At 42.2% G+C, this 26,749-nt stretch overlaps 1 protein-coding gene and 1 long non-coding RNA gene across 3 annotated transcripts in view; both read left to right on the top strand.

Moving 5' to 3' along the window:
* Window positions 1-26,749, top strand: part of LOC141755882 (uncharacterized) — a 490,132-nt gene that overhangs the window by 226,476 nt on the left and 236,907 nt on the right. The gene's annotated exons all lie outside the window — the stretch shown is intronic.
* The window catches only part of LOC141755875 (MAM domain-containing glycosylphosphatidylinositol anchor protein 2), a 310,559-nt gene that overhangs the window by 163,612 nt on the left and 120,198 nt on the right, over window positions 1-26,749 (top strand). For both annotated transcript variants that reach the window (XM_074615183.1, XM_074615182.1), the window contains exons 4-5: window positions 5,434-5,573; window positions 16,643-16,817. In XM_074615183.1, coding sequence (XP_074471284.1) covers window positions 5,434-5,573; window positions 16,643-16,817 — 315 coding nt within the window. The remainder of the gene's footprint in view (window positions 1-5,433; window positions 5,574-16,642; window positions 16,818-26,749) is intronic.

Here is a 26,749-nt window from a genome sequence, read left to right as displayed (position 1 = left end):
GTGGAGTTTTTGACCACTAGTGGGGCTATGGAGCAATGTTTTTGACGTGTGGGTTTTTGATTTTACTGTGTGTACACACATGAGGATGCACATGCATGCGCACAAGCACGCAGGCGGCACTATTCACATCGTGCCATCATTTCCAAGCTATTCCGCTGGCGCTAATTGAACATTACCTGTAGTGGCGGTAATGCGCCAAAAAAAGTAGCAATGCAAACAAAACATGAATGCAAACAATGAACAATTTAAAATAATACTTTTGTTTTATGAGGAAGGAAATGCCTCAAGGATGAGTTTTGGTGAGAAATACTGAATGTAAACAACTTTCGTTTGAAAACTCCACATGGTACCCTTAAGTATGATTACAAATGCAAATTGGTTTGAAAGCCAGTATAGAGCATTATATACTTATGTATGTGAAGTAGAACTTCTGTTGATTATGCAAATTCACATGGCACAAATGCAGCAATTGCACTGTACTTGAGGCGTCCCAGTAGCTCACCTGGTAAAGCGGGCGCCCCATGTGCCCGCGGCTGAGTCCTTGCTGCAGTGGCCCGGGGTTCGGGTCCGACCCGCGGCCCTTTGCTGCTTGTCACCCCACCTCTCTCTCCCCCTTTGAGATGAGAACTAACACTATCTCTGTCAAATAAAGGCAAAAGCCAAAAAAATCTTTAATTGTACTGTACTTAGGGGTGGGAATCACCAGATGCCCCACTATACGATAATATCACGGTACTTAAGTCACGATACGATCTTATTGCGATTTTAAACATTTGGCGTTATGCGATGTGAGTATTGGGATAAGATAAATTGCAATATATTGTGATTTATTACCTTTTTTCAACTGCAAATTATGCAGTTTTATCTAATAAGATACAGTTTTTCACTCTGTTCATCTCAGAGTTTTCATTCACATATCTTGGGTGGCTGTGGCTCAGATGGTAGAGCAGGTCTTCCACCACAGGTTTGATTCCCAGCTCCTCCGGTCCCATGTTGAAGTGTCTTTGTGCAAGACACTTAACCCCAAATTGCTCCCCAAGGCTGAGCTAAATGAGTATTTAGATTAGATCCTGATGGGCAAAGTTCGTGCCTTGCATGACCTCTACCATCAGTGTGTGAATGGGTGAAAGCTGACATGTAGTATAAAGCGGTTTGAGTGAAGAGCGCTGTATAAATGCAAGTCCATTTACCATTTATTTGAGGTCAGAGGTCAAGGGACCCCTTTGAAAAGGAACCAAAGGAAGTGTAACTTTGGAGTTTCACATGATACCATATCTTCACTCAAGCTTTAAGACTGAGCCTGCTACAACTTCTGAAAGACAGAATAGTGGTCAGGCCTGCAGGCAGGTCGTTGGTGTGTTCAGAGGTTAATAGTTTATATAATAAAAGATCCATACTTGACGTCTATGTATTGATACAATATTGCACAGGCAAAATATTGTGAAGCTATGCTGTATTTCTCCCACCCCTAGTACTTTCTTATTGATCCACAAACAGATTAAAAAAATGAAGACATTTCCATTACACCATGACAGTTCCACTGTATAAGAGAGCCCCATAATGAGCTTGTATGGGATGTAGTTAAGACGTTAAGGGATATAACCAGCTGTGTCTGGCCTGCTATGATGTATTCAAAGCTTTGTCTATCACCCATATCCCCTCTACCAGGACACCTTTTATCTCAAACCTGTCAGCGTGTCGACATCTAGCTTTGTCCAACCCCCCAAGTCCCAGTGCATTAATGTCTCATTACCCATCGTTAGATGTCTTCTCTGAATATACTATGAGTAGCTACTGTCAGTATCAAGTGGCTTTCATGAAAACTAAACAAACAGGAAATTATGTAGTAATGACAGTGATTTTAGTTCATGCTTTTGGGCCCTGAGGTCTCAGCTATACAAGGATATGCGCGACTCCGACAACATTATGGCGCTCATTATGTATGCTTAAAGAGAGGGTTATTTGCTTTCGTCGCTGTGAGCTTAGTGTTGTCTGCATAAAGAAGTGTGTGTTTCTATGTGTGTGTGTGTGTAGAGCCGTTGCAGTAGCAGTTGAAGATCATTAATTACGGGTGTTTCCCTACTTTCCTCCAGGACTGATAGTATGCAGCGGAGATACTGGCTCATTGGAGTAAATGGCATTAGTACTTTGTTCGCCGAGTGCCCTGGGGCCTTGTTTCCGAGCCTTTTTTGTTTCAAGTGGCAGCCTTGCGTGACGCTCCCTTACACTGAGCCTATTTCTCAAGCCCTTATCCCCCCCTATGGAGTTCACCACCAGTGTATTCATCTCCAAATGGAGAGAGAGGAAAGACAATGAGGGGGTAAGAGCAAGACGGGTCCGACAAGGCTTTATGAGTAGCCAGTTAGCATCCGTATCGGCGCTCATCAGCCTGCGTGGCGTTTAGACGGGCAGGACAAGCACGGCGCTAACAAGCTGAATGAGACAAACAGCACGGTTGATAACAGGGAGGGACAAGACGGTTAGCGCACGGCTAAGGATACACTCTGGCTGAGACTCCCAAAGCAGCGGTAGGGAGGAGTGTCGCCACGCTCATTAGCATCGCAGCCTGGATAGAAGGTAGGACCGAGTCTGCTGCCGGGCCTGAGTCTGCCGAGAGAGGCCCACACAGGAAGCCGCTCCTCCGACATGAAAGACACACCACCGCAGTCAGGAACTCCTTGCGATTTCTGCTTGATTTTTTATTTATTTTTTTCTATTTCTTCACCAATTTGTAGTCCTCCTCCTAATCATATCCCGTATACGCTCTCTCTAAATCATCTCATCCCAAACCTCTTCACTAATCATGTAAGCTGGAGAGGAATAAATGCTTAACAGATGCTAGTATTGTCAGGGGTCGGTTACATGCAACTGTGCTTTCACAGCTCGGTGGAACTGAGCGTTTCGAGGCAGTTTTACCTAAGATGACTCGGTCTTACCGTCTGTTTAACCGTGTCCCAGTGTATGTTGAGTTATGGACGGATTGAAATGTCCTTACTTTCTCACAGAAGGGTCAGCTAATGGAGGGAACACCATTGCAGAAACAGCAGCAGCTGCGGGTTCAGAGTTTTTCTGCCCTGATCTTGTGCTGCAGTATGCCTGTGATGCTGAATAGTGAGTTTAATTTGCCCAATTTGGGCATTTTTATATCCCTAATTGTATTACATTAGGAAATAATGTGCTAAAATGTAGGGCTGACCCAAACCCTTCCGGCCATTGCCATGGTATTCAACCTCCGTATCACTATTCAAAAGATTCGCCTTTGAAATTTTGTAGTAAGTAAGTATGTTATAATAATATATAAATCCCAAAATATGCCATGAAATAAGGAATAATCAATATTATTCATTATTCATATTCAACATTAATTATTATTAGTTATTCTCTGATGGATATTGTTGTTTGTTGTGTATAGAGGTGCATGTGTGTACAGTAGCCGCGCCGCGAAACTTCAAATAGCATTGAATATTTCTCACCAAAGCTTCGAAACCCAAATAATTGTATTCCGGACAGCCTTACGAAAATTAATATCCTAAATGGTGACTTCTGTTCCAAAATAAGAGATCCACCAATTTCAATATGGACAACCACTCTCTCCATATGGTTTAATTACAGTTGAGAGGATATTTAGGTTAATATTGAAGTCACCGTAAGACATATACTTTGAATAAATAATAAATAAAATAATGTTTTTGAGCCATGACAGATTCATTCCTTTTCTTTTTCAAAGTGTATTTGTTGACATGTGTAAGGTTCCTGTAATGAAACCCTTCTGGCATGTAATTACACTGAGTTGTAAATTCATTCTGATAGTTTCCCATGGCGAGGAAGTGAGAAAGATAAGGAGAGAGAATGAGAGAAATTACTTGTTTTGCAGCCCTACCATCAATCGTTCACAGTTGGTCATCTACTTGACACTGTGTTTTGAATTATTGCTGCTTACACTGGGTAATTTGGTTAAGATGCAAAGTGAGTGTCACTTTGAATCAAAGTGGACTGATGCTGATTAGTTACTTAACTACTGAATCGTTTTCCTCCAAACTGTAATTTAGATAGTGGGACTGGAGCCAAGGTGCATCAGGAAAGGTCTGCAAGTATTGTAGAGGGTCACAAGGTCGAATACTGACTCAAAAATACAGAAATAAATCAAAAAATGAAACAATGTGTGGGCTTTTGACTCCTCTTATGGTAATATTACTGCTGAAATAGCACCACGCAACTTAAATCTATCTCAGTATTAGCTTAGATGTGTTGTCACTGTATTAAAAGACCTGTCAATTCATCTGAGTGTGATCGGTTTACTTTGTCTTACTTTGTGCTTTTGATTTTTCAATAAGAAAAATGTTGCATTGTGCCTTTAAGAGCCTATCAAAATGCTGGGGCATGCTCAGGCTGCATAGTAATGAAGTGTACTTCCATTACTTTGTAGTGCAAACTAATAGCATGATTTTCTAGTGCTTGTTATGCGACCAATTTACATCCATGCATAGACAAATACAGTAAAAACATGTTGCTTGTTTTTCCATTTTTCATCATTGTTAGTGAAAAAAACAAAAAAAAAACATGCGTTCATCTTGTGCACTAACTAATGATGCTTACTGGAAGAAAAAAAAATAATTGACATACTGTATATATGTATATGTAAATAATGTAAATCCAATTTTATTGTCACACATTGTACACAGCACAGCACACAGTACAATTTAGCTACAGCATTTAACCCATCCTAGTATATTAGGAGCAGTGGGCAGCTACTACACAGCACCCGGGGAGCAGTTTTAGGGGGCCGTGCCGTGCTCAAGGGCATTTCCGCAGTGCCCAGGAGGCGAACTTGAACCTCTCCGGCTACCAGTCCACACTCCGTACTTGGTCCGTGTCGGGACTTGAACCGGTGACCCTCCGGTTCCCGAGCCAAGTCCCCCTGGACCGCCGCTCTCATGCTACCTGATATTACCGCCCTGATACTGATTTTCTCAAGATTAAAAAAGAAAAATCAAACCTGTCTCGCACCATTTTTTAAACCGTGTTTCCACAACACACTTGGCAGCACGAGGCCTATCAGTAGCACACGTCTGTGAAAGTGCTACTCTCACAAGTTACTTCAAATAAAAAAAACTACACAGGCAGTGAATCATTTTCCCAAAGTAGCTTCCCTCCACTTTGTATTTGATATACTAGCAACGTTTGAAAAGCTAAACCAAAGTGAATGCTATAAAAGTAAAATATGTTTCCTCATACAAATACCCCGGCTTTGTTGTGCGTCTCCGTTGTGTGCGGTACAAACGTTGCCACGACGCTTTGGAGGATGCTCTTTTCTTTTTTGTCAGTGTGACGACCTCTTAATCAATACACAATCTGTTGTGCTAAACTACTCATTGCTTCAGAAAGGACCAGAATGCTAACAACACGCTTTGTGCTTTTTTTCCCTCTCCGCAGCACCTCCGACCGTCCGCATTATCCACTCAGGGCACGCCTGTAACGTCGAGGAGGAGAGGCACACGGAGAGAGTCTACACCATCAGAGAGGGAGAGACGCTGGAGCTCACCTGTCTGGTGACGGGGCATCCTCGACCTCAGGTAAAGGAGCTCACTACCTTTTTCGTCCGCCCTTTAAACCGACAGCGCGGACGAAAATAGCCACACGAGGGAATCACGGGACAAGCTGCTAATTTAGTCTGTTTTCTCCTTTCCTCACTCTCCTTCAGCTGCTGTCTTTTAATTCTGTATCGGCGCCATTGAGCGGCACGCCACGTACCTCTGCACTAAACCAGCTTAAAAGTTTAATCCTTTAATTATTGATGGTTTAGGTTGCATTGTGCACCTGTGTGTTGATAATGAAAGCTTCCTAATGAGAATGCAGAAACAAAAACAGCTGAAACATCTGCCAAAACAACAAGGAATCAATGAAAACAGGCCACAGTGAAAAGGGTCATGCGAATGCACATGGGTCCTCGGCATCTGAGAGAGCGTTTTTCTCAAACTCTTTATTTACTGTTGTGATCTGAACTAATTAAAAACCCTTCCACCTTTTTTTTTCTGAGGAAAATAGGCTGCTAATTTGTTCTTGTTGTGCCTTCTTCTTTTTGCTTTTCTCATCCAAGTGTATAAAAAAAAGTATGTTACGAAAAGTAAGACAGAAACAAGATTTCATCTAAATACCAACCGACTTGATCCACGCAGGTATAAATGTCAGCTCTGCCACAAATGACCTGACCATCACATTTTGTTCCCCGTATTAATCCGGGCAGGATTTGCACACACTAACCTTTCGAACATTTACCGAATGTTGTTTCCAATTTGCCGGATACCAAAAATATACGCCGGAATTCGGCACTATCTTCGGTCAGAGCTGAGCTCTTTTACATTAATTATTATAATTCCCCCTTTTGATCGATAGGCAGGGCCATTAGTTTGTACACTTCCCCTCTGGACGCCAAAGTAAAGGAGCGTATTGATTTTTATATTCCAATTGAAAAGGTGAAGCCTCTTAAATTAGCGCGAGGTTCAGACACATCGTTCATCTCCTCTAGTCGTCGGGGGGGGGACAACTTCGCACTCATCATCTCTGTCTTTTCCTCTTAATTAGAATTTTTCTGAAAAACAGAGCAGAGCGAGTTGGGAAGAGAGGAGTGTTGGAGATCAAAAGCCCTGCATGGCTGTGGCAGGAGAGGCAGGATCTCCTTTGAAACAGAGTCATTATAAGACTCGCTCAGATCCCCTGGCACAGCGGGTCTCGGCTGTGTCTCCCCGGACTATGGGATGTGTCAGCTTTGTGTCCCCCTCCGGTAGTGGCATGGGACCGGGGGAGCAGCGCACATTCACTCTGAGTGGTTTCGGAAGCCGACGAGGTTATCTGGGGTGGCAGCAGACCTACGGCTGGTTTTGTGATGTTGGTGGAAAAACACAAGGGTACCCGACCTCATCGGAAACACACTGGCTAAGTTGATACGGCAATAACAGCTCATCTTTTCATTACAGTTAAATATTAATTCTCAGAGCATGTTCCGAGCCTTTTCTTCACCCCCCAAAAGTTCCCCTATTTTAATTGAGTTGAGTTTCTTCATCTTTCAAGAGCATATGTGGGGGAAAAAGTAATCAGTGCTCTTTGCAAAAGGTTGTACTGTAGTGCACTTTCAGTCTGTCCTGTCTTGATTAATGACATGGGCACATTTTGGTTTTACCTTTGGTAGGGACTTTTGGTTTTTGTCAGACAGTATGAATGTCCATATTCTATTTCTATTAGTATATCATATGCATGCATGGACACACACATACTGTGTGTACACTCAAATAGGCCTTGGTACGGCAAAATGTGTGCTATATGTGTTTGCTAACTTCCTCAAAACAAGATCATACAAAACTTGTATCATACAGTTCAGATTTTTTTTATTTTGTTACTGTAAATCTGATACATGTGATGGATTTTCAAAATAAATGTGAAAATGAATAGAAAATAGTCAATAGGTAAGGTGCTACTTTTCAACCAACTGTCTGTGATATTCTATTTTAAACCTCCCCCTGAGGCTCTGTGTCCTCTCTTTCAGTCTGTTGACTGCACAACTCACATCAGTTGGGCATGATGTGGCAATGTTTGCATATAAATGGTGTCCATGTTAGAATAACCCATGCAATAATAACTCCTGATCCACTTGTAAAAAAAGTGTGGGGGGGGGTGTTAGTTTGTAAACTACACTGAGCATATTTGGCACAAATTAATATAATTCTGTCTTATCATATCTTAAACATTAATGCTCCACAATTTACAGATAACAAGGAAGATAATTGTTTGCTTGTCTTTGATCACAGATCATTCTTATAAGCTAAGATGTTACTGACACTTTGGTTCCTCTGAAAAAGACCTGATGTCACCCAGATTTTGCTCTTTCACTTTTTATTGGCTGCTTTTTGCAGAAAACATACGTCTGAAAACTCTGCACGGACCTGACCAGAGTAGGGGCGAGTGGTTTGCAGGTTAGACCGGGCAGAAGAACACTTCAGCATCATCACTAGCATCATTACAAGGGACGGCAAGGTGACGTCTGTTATCTCGTTCAGCTTTCTGAGATACTTTCACGTCCAGGACTTGCTTTCTCACATCGTGTTTACGTTTTACAATCAGTCTACACGTGCACATAGACACACAATGCACGTGCACACACACTGAGCTTCCAACTGTAATACTTATGGTAAAGTTACCAAAGTGAGTTAACAGTTTTTAAAGCTTTTACAACTTAAAGGTGTGAGATTGGTAGCGTTTCTATTGCATCACCATGGCTGTCAACATGGTGGTGGCTGAGCTGGTGGCTCGCAGCTAACGATGCTAACGGAGCTAACAGTGGAAACAACGGCAAAAAAAGCTGACAGAGCTAACGGCGTTAACTAAGGGGGAACCGAAGTATAGGGTGCTACGCTTCCGCGACCGATGGTGTTATCAACTGTAACCGCTGTATGAGAGCAAGAGCTGCAGCCGTGAGCTAGCCAGTGGTGCACACTCACATGCACTAACATGCACTAAAAAAACACATGCGGCCAGCCTGGTGATGTCAACAAAGCACGGAGAAGCTTGGATCACAACACAGACAGAGGGAGAGTGACTTCATTCTCTGCTCAGGTAGACATTACTCCTCTATATCTTTACATAGACAATAGTTGTTTGCCACTATATTAATGCTCTGGATATAGAGCACCTTTGACTTGCTCTGTGTTTTTGCTTCATTTGCCCAACCTTCAGGCCACTAAAATGGGCTGAGCAAAAAGACTACACGGTGGAGGGGGAGGGGCTCTGTTTTGCCTTCCGTCAGCGCTTCGCTCTGACCACATCATTCAAAACACATTGATTCCTACGCTGCTATGATCTGGGTTGAGTGGTGCAGAAACTACCTGATGAACGCGTGATGAACAGTAAAAGATTCTGGGCTTTGCTGAAAACATTCAGGGCTTAAGCCCCGTAAGCCCGCCCCTGAAGCCGCCTATGATCTACACGCCGAAGATTAACGGGAAAGTAGTTTCTCCCGTCTGCAGAATCATTCTCAATTTTGTTTCCTTAAACAACTTCCACACCAGCAATAAGTTAAACCACACTCTCCATCTGCACCACAATATCACAGGGGGCCAAGTCACACTCCTCGATCACTGTAAATGGCTTCAATTAGTTCTGCATTAGCAAATCACAAAATTGCTTTTTTCATCATTACTGTCCAGATTTGCGTATCTTCGCCCGGCTTTGAGATACTACCAGCTCCCGTGATGATACATAGACTGAGGGGTGCTGTGCCAAGTACAACATCAGCACCACAAAGGACCAACCACGGAGTAAATGGGGCCACGCTTGGCAATTTCGCCACCGTTTAATTCTTTGCATGTCTATCAATGTGCACACTTCTTAAATTACATAGAGGCCCCTCAGGCCCTCCCACTGATGGAGTCTCTGGATTCTGTCCAACCAGGCAGCAGCTTCCGCACAGTGGGCCTCTCTGTCGGCCCCGTGCACATCTGCCCACTCACCAAAAAACACAGGCTTTCTAATAATAAAATCGTACATGCATCCAAACTCACACGCAAACACACACACACTCAACACTTGTCTGCCTTCCCATTTAATTGTCAAATAAATATATGTTCCTGTCAGTCACCAGCACACCGTATAATGTGTTCTTTTTCCGCTCTGCCTCGTGGGTTTGGCATTTCAAGGTGTTACTAAGGGCTGTGCAGGAAGACTGGGACTGCTGGCGTCTGGCAGGCTCAGGGGGCAATGAAGTTAAATTGTCATAGAAGTGTAGTGCAGAGGTCACTGGGAGGATTTGTGGAACTTGGCTCTCTGAGGAGAAGAATAAGACGGAAAATCTTAGATGTGGCCAGTGCTTTTCCACTCACTCTTGCTTTTCATCTGAGTCTAAAACACTAGCAAGTCCATTTTATTCTTGCTCTGTTGCTTCCTCTTATGTGTTTCTGAAGAAGTAGTCCATCATAGGGCTGCTCAAGTTTTGCAAAAGTCACACTTTCGATTATTTAACACAATTACTCATTGACTTTGGAAACATCATGCATTAAAAAAGAAAATTTTGTAGCCAACATTTTCAAATTAAATGCATAAAAAATTCAGAGGCTAGATGTATGAAGAACTTTGTACTCTAGTACACAATGGTGATGACATGGCAAAAAAAGTCACGCCCACAAAGCATGATAAATGAGACGGGGTCCGTGTTTCAAGACGGGTCAGGTGTGTTGCCGACATCGCCGCACTCAGGACAGTCCGTTCAGACAGAACAGCGAGCACTATGCGGCGAGGTCCGGGCGATTGGTGCATGTTCTCCCCATTTCCTCCTGGGTGTGTGGTTTCCTTCCACCACCAAAACATGTATCCTCTTCTCCCCTGGCGGGGGGTTGCATCAGCAAGGGCATCCGGTGTAAAACCTATGCCAAATCGGACCGCATATCCGCTGTGGCAACCCCTAATGGGAGCAGCCGAAAGACAAACAACAACATACATTAAAGGATTGATTAGGTGGAAAAGGAATAAATCGATTAACTGACAATGAAAACAATTAGTTGCATAGTCTATCAAATATATTGACACGCATATCTTTTGAAAAAATCTCATTTGATGCCGGTGCTTCTCCGTACTCTTCATGTCTATGAAAGACTAAAGGCCTAGACACACCAAGCCGACATCAAAGAACTAACGGTGATGAAGACCGACTGTTGCGTCGCATCACGTCACCTTTATCTTGGCCGAGAAAATGCATTTGAACACACCGCAAAAACTACAACGAGCCAGTTAGCACTTACATTCTGCGCCTGCGTGGGAGGAAGTAACTCTCCCTACCAGCAGGTAGCGGTAGTCTGTATTCATCATTCAAAAAGGGAAACCGGAAGTCGCTGTTATGATACCTACATGAAACAAAGCGGCGTTTGCCGACCATTTTCACACCACTCTCACTAGCCACTTGAAAATATCCGTGTATCGGAGTGATCAGATGAGATGAAGATGAAAAATGAGAAGAGCCTTGTGTGTGTGTGTGTGTGTGACTTTACTCGTTGCTTGCCTCACTTCCATTTCTCTTCTCGTGCACTGATTTGTTTAAGCTGAACAGCCAATCAGAGTGATTTCTCTCACCGACGGGCTCCACTGCTGATTCAACATGCTGAATTGGCCGAAAAGCCTCCGACACGGGCAGACTAGAGCCGACGATGCGGGACACAACGTCAAACTAGGCCGACACACGCTCACTGACGGCCCCAAACTGTCCAGGGCCGACCGTCTGCTTTGTGTGTCATGGCCTTAACATGTCCAGTCTCTCTCTCTCTCTCTCTCTCTCTCTCTCTCTCTCTCTCTCTCTCTCTCTCTCTCTCTACCGTCTCCCTCCATCTAGTGCTGAAACGATTAATCAATTGGTCGAAGACCATTAAGTTAATCTACCACAATTTTGATAAGTGAGTCAAGCAGAGTTGCTAAGCAACAGCTGGTTCCAGCTTCTCAAATGTGAAAATGTGTTGTTTTCCTCTGTTTATATCAATAGAAATTGAATATCAATGCAGTTTGAAGATGTCACCTGAGGTTTCTGGAAACTTGAGAGGAGCATTTTTCACTTGTTTTCTTGACATTTTATAAATGAAAGGATTAAAAAAATCCATCAGACAATTAATGAATAATCAATAGTGAAACTAAATATTAGATTCAGCCCTGCCTCCATTAAATATAAAGATGATATTAAACCCTTTCCCTTTGTCTTTTTATCACTGTCACACCCTCTCTTTGTAGCAGAACTCCACATACATACATACAGCTTTATCTGTTCATACTTTCATGGTCACTGTCCTCCAGCTCCGTTCATTGTCTTTGATGCGGTGAACTGACATCAAAGAGTCCCTGATGATGAAGCCATCTGCCCCCGTCTCCCCTGCCCTGCCCTGGCCTCCATCCATTATGTCCACACTACTTTGTTTGAGTACCAGGCTCCCTCCAATAGCCAGCAACGCCACATTGCAAACACCTTTTTTTTTGTTTCAATTATTGGCTGGATAGATTCAACTCGCGGCGCCACGGGTCAGCGAGTACAAACAAGCTGACCTCGGGCCCTGGGACATTTCACTTTATACAGACCAATTGGAGTATGTGATCTGTTTTGGATGCTCCCATGACAGTTAGCCTACAGTGCTGGTGTCTTTAGCAGATGGTGCTTTTTTGAATGAATGATTTAACTTTCTATTTTTTGCACTGTTTTCCATACAGACCGCAGCATCAGAAGGGGCAGAGCTGCCCCTTGAACTACGCTCTGTCCAAAGCACCCGCTGTCATTTACTCTCCGTTGTCTTAGAAGTGACTTTAAATGCAGCACTCAAACATACCACATGTAGTTCAACCACCAAGGCAAGATTTTTATGTTCATCTGTGTGAGTTTCCTATTCGATATTTTGATTTTAGTATCAAAGACTTCACTGCGGCGTGTTTTATCTTGTCTACCAGTTTTTTTTTTACAAGGGCCAGTACTTTCTAATATAGACCTGTAGAGTCTTTGCACTCCCAATTTGGTGATTTGGACCCCCCGTTGCTTCTTCTGATCGCTTGATTGTCATGCTCAGCCACACTTGGCTGCACCACCGAGCGGCACAGTCCGCCATCGGCGCCGGAAAAAGAGAAAGATGGCAAGCAATTAGAAACCAGTCTGTTGTTAGGGAGAGGGAAACGTCACAGCAGGCATTATGGGAGATTCACCGAAGACGCGTGCTCCAGCATATGATCCCTGCATAACAACAGACACTGGGCGCATTTTAATTTGCTCTTGCCGTGACATCGCAGCATGTGTGGTCTCAAACACTGCTGGGATTTTCGGTTGGATACCAATCTAGACGAGCTTTTACTTTGCTTGTAAGCAAATGTTGATCTTTCTATTGGGATGTCTGATTTAAGAGGGAATGGGGTTACTATTGCTGCTTTTCCCTGTGGGACTAAATGGTGTCATGTTTTTGATGTGTTTTTTTTTTAAATAGCAGTGGTGGAGAATATTTTCTCAAGTACTGTAACTAAGTACACATTTGAGGTACTTGTACTTTACTTGGAAATTTCAATTTCATGCTACTTTATACTTCTACTCCACTACATCTCAGAGGTATATATTATATTGTACTTTTACTCCACCACATTTGAGGTGAGAAATAGGCATTACAGTAACAGAATATTGATTCATATTTGATCAGCGCTGCCTAGTTTGACCGTTTGATCGGAGTTTGCGAGTGATTGACAGCTGCCAAGAGACGGCAGGCTCCCGCTCGGCTCTGATTGGTTGTTTTCCTCCAGTCTGTGAAATCTTGCAGATGCCATAAGGAAGACCGGAGGACACAGAGACACATGATTTTTTCAGATTACCTGTCTCATGCACTACTGTCAGGATGTAGTGCCCGTTTTATAAAAATAGCTTTTTTTTAATCATATTTGTTCCAATTCTACCCGCTGATGCTTTCAGTACATTTAGCTGATAATACTTACATACTTTTACTTTGTAAGGTTTTTAATGCCGGACTTTGACTTGTAGTGGAGTATTTTCACATTATTTTATTAGTACTTTTACTAAAGTAAAGGATCTGAATACTGCTTCAACCACTGAAAAAATTTAATATGCAAAATGTGCACAACCTTTTTTTTTCTAAACTATGTGAGGTGAAGATGAAAACCCGGCCCCATTTGCTTTTCATGGTAATAATATATGCACAAAATTGCAAGGGACCAGACGGGGAATAATAAATTCCTGCCATAAAACAGCGTCTGGGTGGTACATCTTGGGCCGTTTGACTTATTCCCCAGTGTATACTTACGAGTTTCAGCTGAGGAATGAGAAAGGAGCAGCAAAAAACAGCCCAAAAAAAAAGCCAGCCTTGCCGTCAGTGAGCTAGGAGCAGCAATTATCATATTGCTCAAATCCGCCAGCTCCTCTCAGATCAAGTGTATTTGCATTGCGCCGAGGAGAGTGAAGAGGGTCAAACTGTTCTCACCAGGCATACTTCAGGACTCCCCCTGTGGGTAGAGGTGCTCAGATGTGAGAAGTCAAAGGAGTGGAGGAGTGAAAATAGCTTCAGGGTACAGGCGGAGTTGAAAGCTCACCAATAATGTGGTCGGCTGCCCTCATGAAACAAACAGCGGCGCTTTCCTTTTTTGAAAAAATATGAAGAGTTATTTGAATACCCACTTCTTAGTGTCACTCCAACAATGCACTTATTGATACTGCGCTTTCCTAAAACTCAAAGCTCTTTACACAAAAGGCAAAGGAAATGACTGGGGGTATAAGCTGGGAGAATATTGAATTCTGCTGAGGTCGCCATAAACCAGCTTGCTTTGTATTTGCACGAGGGGGATCCGGAGCACTGGAGGAGAGCGACACAGTATTCAAAAAACTTTGCTCCATCTAATTTATAATCATAACTTATTTAACTTTGGGGCTTGTTTTGCTGAACTCATGATGTCCCTAACTGTTATAATAGGGCGCCAGATTTCCTAACAGTGGGGCTTTAGCACCGATCAATTGCTGAGTTGAGGCTTTTTTCATGGAGTGCTTTCTCTCAATGTCTCTTGATGCATTTGAAACAGGCCAAGTGGAGCCTTTTCAGCGCAGTGTATTCATTTACAGGCATTTATTTTTAATGGCAATATATCCACTTAAAGGCTGTATAAAGGGATGGGACAGAAGCGCAGTCTGGCTACAGACTTTTTTTTTTTTTTCCAGAGAAAGAGGTCGATGAAAGGGAGAAATACAGCACACACACGCACAGTCTTTGAGTTTCCGGGTAGCTAATTTATTTCTGCCACTCTGAACAGTAAACACCCCCAGCAAAACAGAGAATCTGAAACTCCTCTGATAAACTTTCGCTGCATGTGAATTCCCCTCCTTGTCATCCTCTAGCCCCCGAGGCCCACCCAAAAGAAGCCTCTGGAATAAGGCACCATTATCAAGTTTTGGTCCACCCTTTCATTTCCTTCCTCCCATCTGTTTGGAAAATGACCAAACTTCAAGCTGTTGTAACCTCAGGCTGGAGTCGCCATGGTTAAAAACCCCGCAGCTAGACGCAGCACAACGGTTATCTCCCAAGATAGCACCCAATCTTCATCCCTCCATGCGGCGATATCCCTGTTCCATCTGATGCTATCTCTGTAAAATGGGATGTTATCAGTAGCTGAGATGATGCTATCACCATACAGTGTGGAGATATTGGATTCTAATTCATATCCCCCCCTCCCTGCCTAGGCAGAGATATGTGAGGTTCTGCAGGCAAAGCCAGTCCATCTATGGCTCTCTTAGGATGAGGGATTGAATGGAGCTCTATGCTCCGTGGTTCTGGCTGTGTGGCCCCCCGGGCCAGAGTTGTCACAGTACCTGTTCATGCTGTATGCTTTAATGAGGACAGGAGACGGGAGATGATGGAGAGTCAATTACAACCTCATGTTGGAGGGTAACACTATTTCACCTTTCATTACACCTCAATGCCACGGGCTAACTGGGTCTCATCAGTTAGTGAAAGGTACTCATGCTGAGAAGGCCACGCTGGTGTCAGTCTTGTGTAGAATAGAGGGAAAAGGGAGGTTGGAGGAAGATTTTTAGCTCTCAAGTCCTCCTTTTCGTACGGGGACATTTCACAAAAGAACATTACAACAGGATGTTCTTCATCAGTGGTCTGTGCATTGCATTAAATACAAGCAAACATGCATACAGTAACTTTTTAATCTTCTGCAAATTATCAAATGTTGGCCTTTATTTACCTCAACGACAGAGAGAAACAGGCTCCTATTAGACCGGACTTTATTTCTAATTTCCTCTGTTTTATAGCTATCTTTTATTAGAAAAGCCTGTTTTCTGATCTGCAACTGTTTTTGAAGATAAATATGACACTACAGACAGCAGCAGATTAGTTTAACTTAGCATAAAGACAGGAAACAGGGAGAAACAGCTAGCCTGGCTCTGTCCAAAGGTGACAAAATCCACCTACCAGCACCAAAGCTCACTTTATTAACACATTGTAGCTTGTTTGTTTAATCCGTAAAATAAAACAGCACATTTTGGTTTTATGGAGGCTTATGTGGCGGACTATTTCTTAGTCAGACACAGTAACTGGAATCAGTTGTTTTTGTTAATGCAGTCTCAACCCTTCCTTCATGCTTACCTGTTCTCTTACTTGAGAAAATAAAGCAAACACACATTTCAGATTTAAAAAACACCTTCCAGTGGATAAAAGAGCATAATCCTCCTGGCTTTTAATTTGAAAAAAATGTACAGGTGTGTTGAGTTTCACTGAGGGTAGCTTTTACAGCGATGGAAAGAAACTGAACATAAAATATTTCTGTTGAAACTCAGAGCTGCAGACTGGTGTAGTGATGAAATTAGCGCAATGGAACTGTAAATGATGCTGAATTTACCATGTAGGCTATTTGAGTGAAGGTAATTGCACCCCTTCAGTGGTTTTTTTTACTAGGTCTGTATTAGTGTCTGGCCTTTTTTTCTGTTCATGCCAGTATGCCTAGTATTTGAGCACCAGCTTTTATCTGAAGGATTTTCTGTATCATCTTGATTTACTGTATATCTACTTCCTACCTCAAGCTGTGTTGGATGCCTCACTGTAAATCAGATCTGGAAGTATAGTCATTTCTTTGTTCTTCCCAGATCCGGTGGACCAAGACAGCCGGCAGCGTGTCGGACCGCTTCCAGGACTCCAGTGTGTTCAACGAGACGTTGCACATCTCAAAGATCCTGAGGACCCAGGGAGGTCGCTACTACTGCAAGGCTGAGAACGGCCTCGGATCGCCTGCCATCAAGTCAATCAGGGTGGACGTCTACTGTAAGTGTGATGAAAAAAAAATATCCCTCTGTTATTCTGTTTCTTCTTTCTGGTTTACAAAGACATCTAAGTGAGGCAGACTGAAAATGGTAAGTTGCGCAAAGGTGTGACTATCAGAGTCTGCGTCTGTGCCATGGTGTCGCATTTTCTCTTCCCTAATCCTCTGCTAGGACACAATCCAGACAGCAATGACCCTGAAAAGGTTTCTATTCACAGTTCAGATTTTGCAACAAAGTCAGTCTCTTAGCAGAAAAACATACTGTGGTGCAGCTTCCAGCACAGTTACCATTTCACTAGTAACCAGTATGTATGCTTTAGTATGAAATCAATTTAAAGTGCTTGGAAAGAAATGTTTTGCATTTCCTAAATGCAGAAAAATCAACCTATGAACAGAGACAGCTGCAGCACAGACGATTAGTGCTGATCCGCGTGTAACAACATGAAACCTTACAGCCCAATATAGCAACGTTCCATATTTCTGCTTTCACTGAAAATGTAGTTATTCGTGGCGAGAGCATCCAAAGAGACCCCTGCGCTCTCCCGAGAATGTTAATTAAGCTAAAACGCTTCTATTATCCCGACACAGCCATCGACTGTAAGTGCAACCTCTCTATTTTTAAAGTATCTGTGCGACAAACGCTGAAGGCTCATTAGCATTCGTCACAGCAAAGTGTGATTTTGTGTTATCGTTTTTATTGATCGGAAATTGATTGTCCCGTTTCACCTTGCGAGGGGGTTCGAAGAGAGGCGAGACAAGGGAGTCGCTGCCCTTTCATCACCGCCCCGACAACCTGCGACAAGTGGGAGTTTATATCCAATGAGTCATATGTAGGTGTATTGTTATCGTCTGTATCAAGGGCAGATCTCTAGTCTGACTGTTTCAGCTTCAAGAAATTCTGTTTTGGTGCCTTTCAAAGATCTGTAAGCCGCCTCTTTAAATTTTCAGAACTGTTTCAGTCTCCACTCCCTGAGTAGCACTCAATCCCTGCTCTCTTTTATATGCTGAACTGCAGAGTAAAACTAAATCTAACATAATCGATGACCTATCTCTCTTAATTTGTTGCCAACCTCCAATTTTCAGTCACAAAGGAAAGAAAGAAAGAAAGAGGTATTAGAGCAGAGCACTTGTGCACTAAATAAGATGCACTTCATCTCTCATGTCATGGATGGATTATCCATGACACGTTTTCCAGTAATGTTCATTTGATGCATTATAGAGTGGGAACACTGGCCTCTGTCTGTTACAGGCCTCTCCTCTCCTCTGCCCATATTTTCTATCCTGTCTCCGTCTTATTCTTTCCTCTCTCTCTCTCTCCGTGTGTGAGCCGCATCGTTGTATCTGTTTATTTGGACTGACACGGGCAAAGGTTGTGGAGTTGAAACTTGTTTAGAAAAGCTTGTGGAAGGCCTTAGTGGAGCAGCAGAGCAGGGGCTGAATGTGTCTCGGTAGCTGACAGACAGAGACCTCGTTTCCTCTGTGCACCGTTTCACCTTGGATGGCTGCACTAAAGAGCCGGAGGAGCAGACGTGGAAATGAAGCCAGATAACACACCAGAGACCGACCTGAGGATAATCAGAGAGCGTGGATCCTCAGTGAGCTTCATTTTGAGGTCAGGGTTTTTAACGCCGCTAATGCACTAAACTTGCAAACTGTGTGTTTGAGGTGTCAGGAATAAGATAAGATAAGAATGTAAGAAAACCGATAAAGAACTATTTGAATTAAACAAATAAGAATGAATACGAAATTAGAGAGATGCCATTAAGGGAACGGTGTGTAACATTTCGGGGGATCTATTAAATCTAAATGGAATATAATATTCACAACTATGTTTTCATTAGTGTCTGACACTAACAATCGTTGTGTTTTCGTTAGCTTACAATGAGCCCTTCATGTCTACATAGGGAGTGGGTCCTCTTCACAGAGTCCGCCATGTTGCTCCACCATGTTTCTACAGTAGCCCAGAACGGACAAACCAAACACTGGCTCTATAGAGAGAGCCTCTCTCGTTCTTACGTTACCTGAAGGCCACCGTAGTTCTCTGACAACTTGTGAAACTGCAGTAACTTGAGCTGCAAAGGGCAAAACCGTGGTACCGCAAGCCGCCGTCTGACTTCTGTTGCTCCTAAAGTAGTGTTATTATGGTAAGGATGTCCCCTGAGCGAGTCTAACGGCGCCACCACGGTTTTGCACTCGGCGGCTCGCGTTGCCGCAGTCTTGGAAAGAAAGAAGTGAGCGGAAGGTTACTCAGTTGGTTGCAATCTGCAACCACACCACTAGATGTCACCAAATCCTACACACTGTACCTTTAAAAAGCATACACAATATATACGTTACAACACCTTAGACCATGGAAGTGAAAAACGTAATATTTATGTGAAAGAAATTCAGAAAATCTGTAGTGCAACTCCAGCAACCATGATGTGTGGAGTGTATGTAATATATTTATAGATATATTGGTATGAAGAGTACATAATAATAAAGTATGTAGTGTTTTATATATGCAGTATATGTAATACAGTACACACACTATGCTTTAATAATGCAATACAAATGGAAAATAATACCTTGACATAGCAATTTGATATAAAAAATGCTGTAAAAGCGCGATAATAACATGTTAACACAAATTCATTTTAACTTCTTTATTTAATTTCTTTAACGCATTAACACAACTTGCTATGTTTTAGGGTGTAGCAGGCTCATTTTAAAGCTAGAGTGAAGATACTGGCATCATATGAAACTAGAAAAACGAAGGAATCCATTGGTACCAACCATGTCATAATAGCTTGTTACGAGGGAGGCTAAATAACGATCCAAACTTCCGCTAAATTTCGGCGAAGAAAAACTGTCATGGCCATTTTCAAAGGGGTCCCTTGACCTCTGACCTCAAGATATGTGAATGAGATATTTTTTATGCTAAATGCAGTACCTGTGAGGCTTTCTGGACAATATTTATCATTGTTTTGTGTTGTTAATTGATTTCCAATAATAAATATATACATACATTTGAATAAAACAAGCATATTTGCCCACTCCCATGTTGATAAGAGTATTACATAATTGACAAATCTCCCTTTAAGGTACATTTTGAACAGATAAAAAATCGGATTCATTTGTAATTAATCATGATTAACTATGGACAATCATGTGATTAATCGCCATTAAATATTTTAATCGTTTGACAGCCTTAATTATTAAATATACTGATATAACTAATATGCACCTATAATAGGGGAAGTAATGAAATGAAAACACGCAGAAAAAAAACTTCAAATATTGAATAAAATGAAGATTATTAAGCAGACATTTTGTACACAGTAGCGTTTTAATTTGCTACCCTGATGATGTCCTTGCATCTGGCCTTGTAACACAGTATGTGTGTACTTCATTAGCTATCATTTTGTGCTATGTTGCACACCCAGCAAAAGCACATCATTCCTCCTGAGCAATGTTATAGCCGTCCCCTGGGGGTGAATTTAATTGATGGGCCTCTGCAGTACGTGCTATATTTAGTGGTTTGCAGCTACGATTTTTAATTAGTATTAAAACTGCTGTTTTGGAGCTGGACCTCCCAACAACAACACCTTGAATTATGTTCGCCGTCTCTTTCAGCTGTATCTTGCGTGCGTGTCTCTGTTCACATCACTCTGTTTATGTCTAAGAAATGACACCGGTGGTTATAATGGACGGCACCATTACGGCAAAGAGAAGATATCTATTTAACCAGATGCAGGGCCCCAGCATGTTTTACATTAAGAGGCTTATAACCTGAATGATGTTGCCACAGTCACGTCCTTGCTTTTCTTTTGAGACAATTTATTTGCTTCTGTTTCCTGGAATCAACAGTCTTGTTTTTCATTTTTCAAAATGAACACTATAGATTCACATGTGCACCTTTATTAGATCAAAGTGTGCTGAACACCCCGTTCTTTATAAAGGCAGCCCGCAGCCTGCTTGACTCTGTTTCAGTGAAATTAAAGGGGACTTATTGTGATTCTGTGCTTGTTCCCTTTCCTTTAGTGTGTTATATAGTTTTTTGTGCATGTAAGAGGTCTGCAAAGTTACAAAGCCCAGAGACCACGCCAAAGGGAGTTACTCTCTCCCACAGAAACACTGCTCCTGAACAGCCTGAAATGCCGTGTCCCGCCTTTTCTTCCGTAACGTGGTGATGTCACCAGGTAACACATTTGCATAACGGCTTTTCTTGCACCCCCTTAAACAAAGCTAGTTAGAGCGGAGCTGGAGCGGAGTCCAAAGGTTCGGTTTGGTTGACCAATCACAACGGCAGTGGGCCAGCTGACCAATCAGAGCAGACTGGGCTTTTCGGGGGAGTGCAGGAGCGGGAAAAAAGTGTAAAAAGTAGCTGCTTGCTGTATGAATAAAGTAAAGAGCTTTTTGAACATTAAAGCATGTGAACATGTTCTAGTAGAAACCTAAAATACAAGTATGCACCTGAAAATAAGCACAGTAGGTCCTCTTTCAATGAAGGAAATAAGAAAAGCTAAATGTAGACAGAAAAAGTTTTCTGTAGAGTTGACTGTGAGCTGCAGATGTAAACAGGAAGGGATAATTAATGGTAATAACTGACCTCTGCAGCCCAGAGGAGCTGATATTAGCTACACAGCCGGCTCAAAGCTAACGTATTTACAAAGCTCTGAAGTCCATCTAAGCACATTTTATACCTGCTGACACTTCAGTTGTGTTTGTGTGCAGTTCTGCAGGTCTGTGGGGAAGGTCCTCTGCAAAGTTAATAAAGAACCTTGCCCTACTCCTACACTGATCGATTCGAAGCTTAAGACGCTCACTTCTTTTTCCTACAGGGGGGTCTTTTCAGTGTTTCCGTTTAATTTCAACTGCATTAATTTCGCCGCAGCATCTAATGTTTCATTGAGTGACTGATCGAGGAGGGCTTAAGAGTTCTGCAGGGCCGGCTTATCGCAGGCTCAGAGAGTTCATTGACCATCACCGGCACAATATATCTAAAAGAGATTTGGAGAGGAAGGCGGCCAGGGGGGAATGTGATCGAAGTGACTGACCAAAAAAACAAATTGTAAGGAAAGAGTTCAGGGGCATGAAATATTGTTAACTGCATGTTGTTAATGAATTTACACTGCTTGTATCTCATTATAGCAATCGCCTTTTTTCAAAATACATACTTGTAATATTATTATATTAAATTATGCTGAAATGGTAGTTGGTTGCATTAATCAACAATTTTGTTTCTGTATTTTATATTGTTTGTAGGACAAAACAAGCAATTTGAAGACATCACCTAAGGCCCTCTGAACCTGTGATTTTGTGGACTAAATTTATTCAAATCATTAATTGAAAAAACAAAATAATAATAATCATTGGTTGCAACCCTACTATCAATCTGCTGAACGAATCCCGCACAACGCCACTTCCCGCCGATAAACAACGCAATCTTCAAGTCAATTATTGGTGCCCACACATAGAGGTTGTCAAATTAACTCGGAGAGAGTGAAACAGAATGATTTCAGCTGATGGACAAATGGAAAAACAAATTGCCGTGCCTTAAAACCTGCTCCGTCCAGGTCAGCATTTACTGTACAGGTTGTGATAAAGGAGCACTTTAAAAGTCACTTTAAAATGGTCTGAACGGGCCCACTAAAACGGAATAAATTGAGAACACAGAGATGCAATGCGGAGAAGAAGAAAAAAAAAAACATGCAGCCAAGTTTTCCCAGAGTTCACAGGAAAGAAACAAACACTCTGCACTGTTTGTCCATATGCTAATGTTGTGCAGATGATATTAATGTCGTCTGCCTAGTCAGCCAGTGCCAGTTTGTCAGTGGCTGTGAAACAGTAAGAATCAGGTGATATACTGTATTGTGAGAAACAACCCACTGGACTGTAGATATCAGTTTACTGAAGCTTCACTACATTCCCTCAAAAGAAGGATTAGAATGAGACAATAGGCTGCTTTCTCTGTGTTATCTGTGGAAGGACTTACACAGCCCTTACTCCACACTGCCGATGCAGAAGCCAGAGAATTTTAATGAGGATACTGTGTGTTTGTGTGTGTGTGTGTGTGTTGGCGGCACACCGGCTAGAGTCTGAGCTTGAATCCTTTTTTGGCAACGGCAGCGTTCATCTAGATTGGAGACGTGTGAATGCGTGTGTCCATTTCTTTGTGTGCTCATGCGTGCGAGAAGGAAACAAAAATAGAGGCTGCCCATTGGGTTCAAGCACACGCTTATGCATGAACACACTCTCCACCAGTGGAGGTCCTGACTCACACACACATGTCAAAGACTTAACTTGTCTTGGCATACGCCTCCTCAGCTGTGTGACGCTGTGCAGCAGCAGCATGCGGTGCGAGGGACGACTCGGTGGAAGTGTGTCTTGCTTCGTGTTTGCCTTCCGTCGATGGAGTTCATGAAGGAGCTCCGAGACCAAATAGCAGCTGATGGTGTTTGTTTAGCGGCCATGCTGGCTTTCTTTTATCCAGTCGGTCAGTATAGCTGGCGCTTCCTATCTCATCAGGTGTCCGATTCGTGCCGCCCCTGCTATAAGGTGCCTGAGTAAATTGTGTGTGCAGAGCAAGAGAGGACAGAGGGTTTTGGAGAAAGCACTGAGTCACAGGAACACGGAACATGGTGATAAAAATCGAGTTTTCACTGAGGCTGATGCAGTTATTATTAATTCCTTTATGCCTCCATTACTGGTATTTGCACCCTGTGCTTGTATTATATAGCCTTGAGAGGCTCTTTTAAAGTGACTAGGTAATATATTTGGGTATACATAGGGAAGGAAGTGTGTGGGAAGGTGATCTCAGGGGAGTCTATCGATTAGTGGGTTCAGTTGGATGAAGCAGGCTGTGCTGGAGGCTGGTTCAATAGGTTGAGTTATGAGTCCGATTGAAGGAAGATGTAATTGTTAACTGGTGGACCATCTCCTAGTTATATAGAGTAAAGCTTTTATTTTGACAGTGCCATGGATAAAGGAACAGATTGATCCATCCATCTATTAGTCCATCCTCTATAGACTGCTGCAGGAATGAGTCCTAAAACCCAGAAATGAGTTAGCATTTTATCACTTCCGGTTCCCTCGTCTGGAAGTAAGTGGGTTTTTTGAATGAGTTTTTAGTTAGATGCCTGAAATAAGGTCTGTTGTTAACACAAGCTTAAGAGATTTTAACGTTTTGTTCTACAATATAAAATACGTCAGTAAATATCCCACTCGTGAATTTTTTAAGCTTTTATGTGTCTTAAAAAAAGCGGTTGCCAACAAGTGGCTAAATGAGACTACAAAACATCGTCACGCTGACTCCTCTGCCTTTACAGCCTCGTTGCATATACGATTGCATTCGCACTTCAAAAATCATAAAGGTGGTGTTCATTTGTGAAGATTATCTTGCTGAGCAAAACGTGTAAATATCGTAAATGTTTGTTTGCCACAGAGCTTATTTTCTGCAATAATCTAAAACCCAATAGAAAAATCTCATTGGCTTGTAGTTGAGGAACCAGCTGCGATGCTAACTTCCTGGTTGGTCTACAAAAATACTTCATCCCTGCAGCACTCTATACCTGCTCTTCCTATTTAGGGTCAGGGAGATTGAAGCCTTTCCCAGCATGCACTGGGTAAGACCTGGGTACACTCTGAGCAACACTCACATTCACAACTACAGATAAAGTATAGAGCCACTAACTGCTCGTCAACCTCCGCCCTCTTAGGTTCCTATTGCTACTGTCAAGCTTTTTTTGGAAAGTCTTAAAATAAATAGTTCCTCTTTCATTACAGCCCTATAGGCCTCTCTCACTGTGAACATTTTGACTCGTCATAGTAGGAAAACCACAGTTGCTACTAATGACATTAACAATGGCTCGGTTATATTCAAGTGTTCCAGTGAGAGTGACAGTGAGCCAGCATGCATGATACCAGGACCCTGAAATCAAAGCAGCTAAATGGAATTCAGCCATCATTAATGTCATTATTTACACCTGTTTACACCTACTACTGTGACATGTCAAAATGTCTTCTGTGAAAAAGGCTTATTCACACTGCTTTGACATGTGGAGAAATCCACAGCTTGACGCACCTGTCGCGCATAGTCATCGCTGCTTGAGGGAGGGGTTTAGCAAATGGTTAATTCACCTAACCTGCCAGTGACTGTACTGTAAAACAAACAAGACAAGAGAATAAACAAAAGAAAACACAATGGATCTGAAATATTTCAAAATTCTCATACCATCCATTTGGATCTCTTTAAAATTCAAGCACTGCAAAACCTCACATGACATCCTCCTCATCAATTTTAGGACTAAAAAGACTATTGTGCCAGAAATGTCTGAGGAACACCGTCTTGGTATCTCAGAATGATGTGACCCTATGATACGAGGTGATGTATTATACAATCTTCTGAAAAGATCCCATAATGTATGTAGACAAAGATATATGTGCAGCGGCTCTTAAGTGCTTTTGGATGTAAATGACCTGCTGTGATGAATGGTGTGATACAGCCACGGTGAGTTATCTGAGCCTTGTTTGAATCGGGACAGAATGAATCAGCACATTATGTGTACATTATGTAAATGTTTGCTGGTTTGGTTAATGGAGGTAAAGCCAGTTCACGACTGCCCATTACTCTTTCAAGGACTTGCTCTGGGGATGGTGGGGGTGGGGGGGCTTAATCAGAGTAGTGGAGTCAACCTCACCTCATCTCTTGCCTGTTTTTCTCCCCATCAGGAGCTTGAAACATACCAGTGTGTTTGTGCTGTGCATGCTAATGTGATTATCTTGTGCAGAATTTCATTCTTATCCGCTTTTTGTTTTCTAATATTTTCTACACGGGAGAGGAAACGCCACGGATGATGTACTGACTGTTAGTTATTATTTATCTTTTCATCCAGCGTGTTTGGATAACAGTATCCAAATTGCGAGATCTGACTATACGGTATGAATCATGGGGAATAATGATGATATTGATCTTGAGCTCTGCTACTATTTATATAACCACAGTAAAAAAAGTATTTAATGACTGCCTGAGTGTGATATGATGATATCTGAAGAAGTCTCGTGAGGATAGAAGTCTTGAAATGTTCTAAGGCAAAACTGTGTGAAGAATATCAAATGAATATCATGCAGAGCTCTGGTCAGTGTGGTATTACCAAAGAAGACCAAGGAGACAAGAAATGAAATAGTTGTTTACTGAGTTTTTTTGGACGGTGATATGAGACGATGGAAAAGATAAAGAGAATCAGTAATGATTGTATGAAACGTAACATCATACAGAACACTGCATTAAAGGGCCAGTGTGTAGGACCAACCAACTGAAACTTTTCCCGTGTGCCAAGCGTGTAGGAGAACTACGATGGCCGATGCGAAAATGCGAATGGCCCTCTCTAGAGCCAGTTTTTTGGTTTGTCCATTCTGGGCTACTGTAGAAACATGGCAGTGCAAAATAGCGGACTCATTCATGGCTAACAAAAACACAACGATTGTTATTTTCAGGTGATAAAATAAAGCATATTTATTAATATTATATTCCATTTCTGCCAATAGATCCACCTAAATGTTATACATTGTTCCTTTAAGGATACTATAAGATGTCCTCATTACTCCCTTTAAAATTACTTAATGTCCGTTGAAACGCAATGTTGCGGCAGGACATAATATAACGAGAGATCATGAAACCAATGGGATATCAGTTAAATAAAGTATGTAGTTTGATATAATGGCCAAAAGGGCAGGGCTATTTATAAATATACAATGTCTCTGTTGGTTAGATGTGATGTTCGTACCTGCTGGTACAGTATAAGGGTCACTGTTGGAAATTTACTGTTTACTAGGACGTTTAAATGCCAATTTTATTGTGTCTTTACAGAGTGTGCACTCGTACATCAGACATTTCAGTTAGTGGTCAAACAAGCATCAGCCACTTGGACGCCGGCATGCTGTCGTGAACAAG

Source organism: Sebastes fasciatus, chromosome 18 (assembly GCF_043250625.1).
Source record: "Sebastes fasciatus isolate fSebFas1 chromosome 18, fSebFas1.pri, whole genome shotgun sequence".
In the NCBI taxonomy this organism is placed as follows: Eukaryota; Metazoa; Chordata; class Actinopteri; order Perciformes; family Sebastidae; genus Sebastes; species Sebastes fasciatus.
This window is presented reverse-complemented; position numbering and strand designations above follow the sequence as displayed.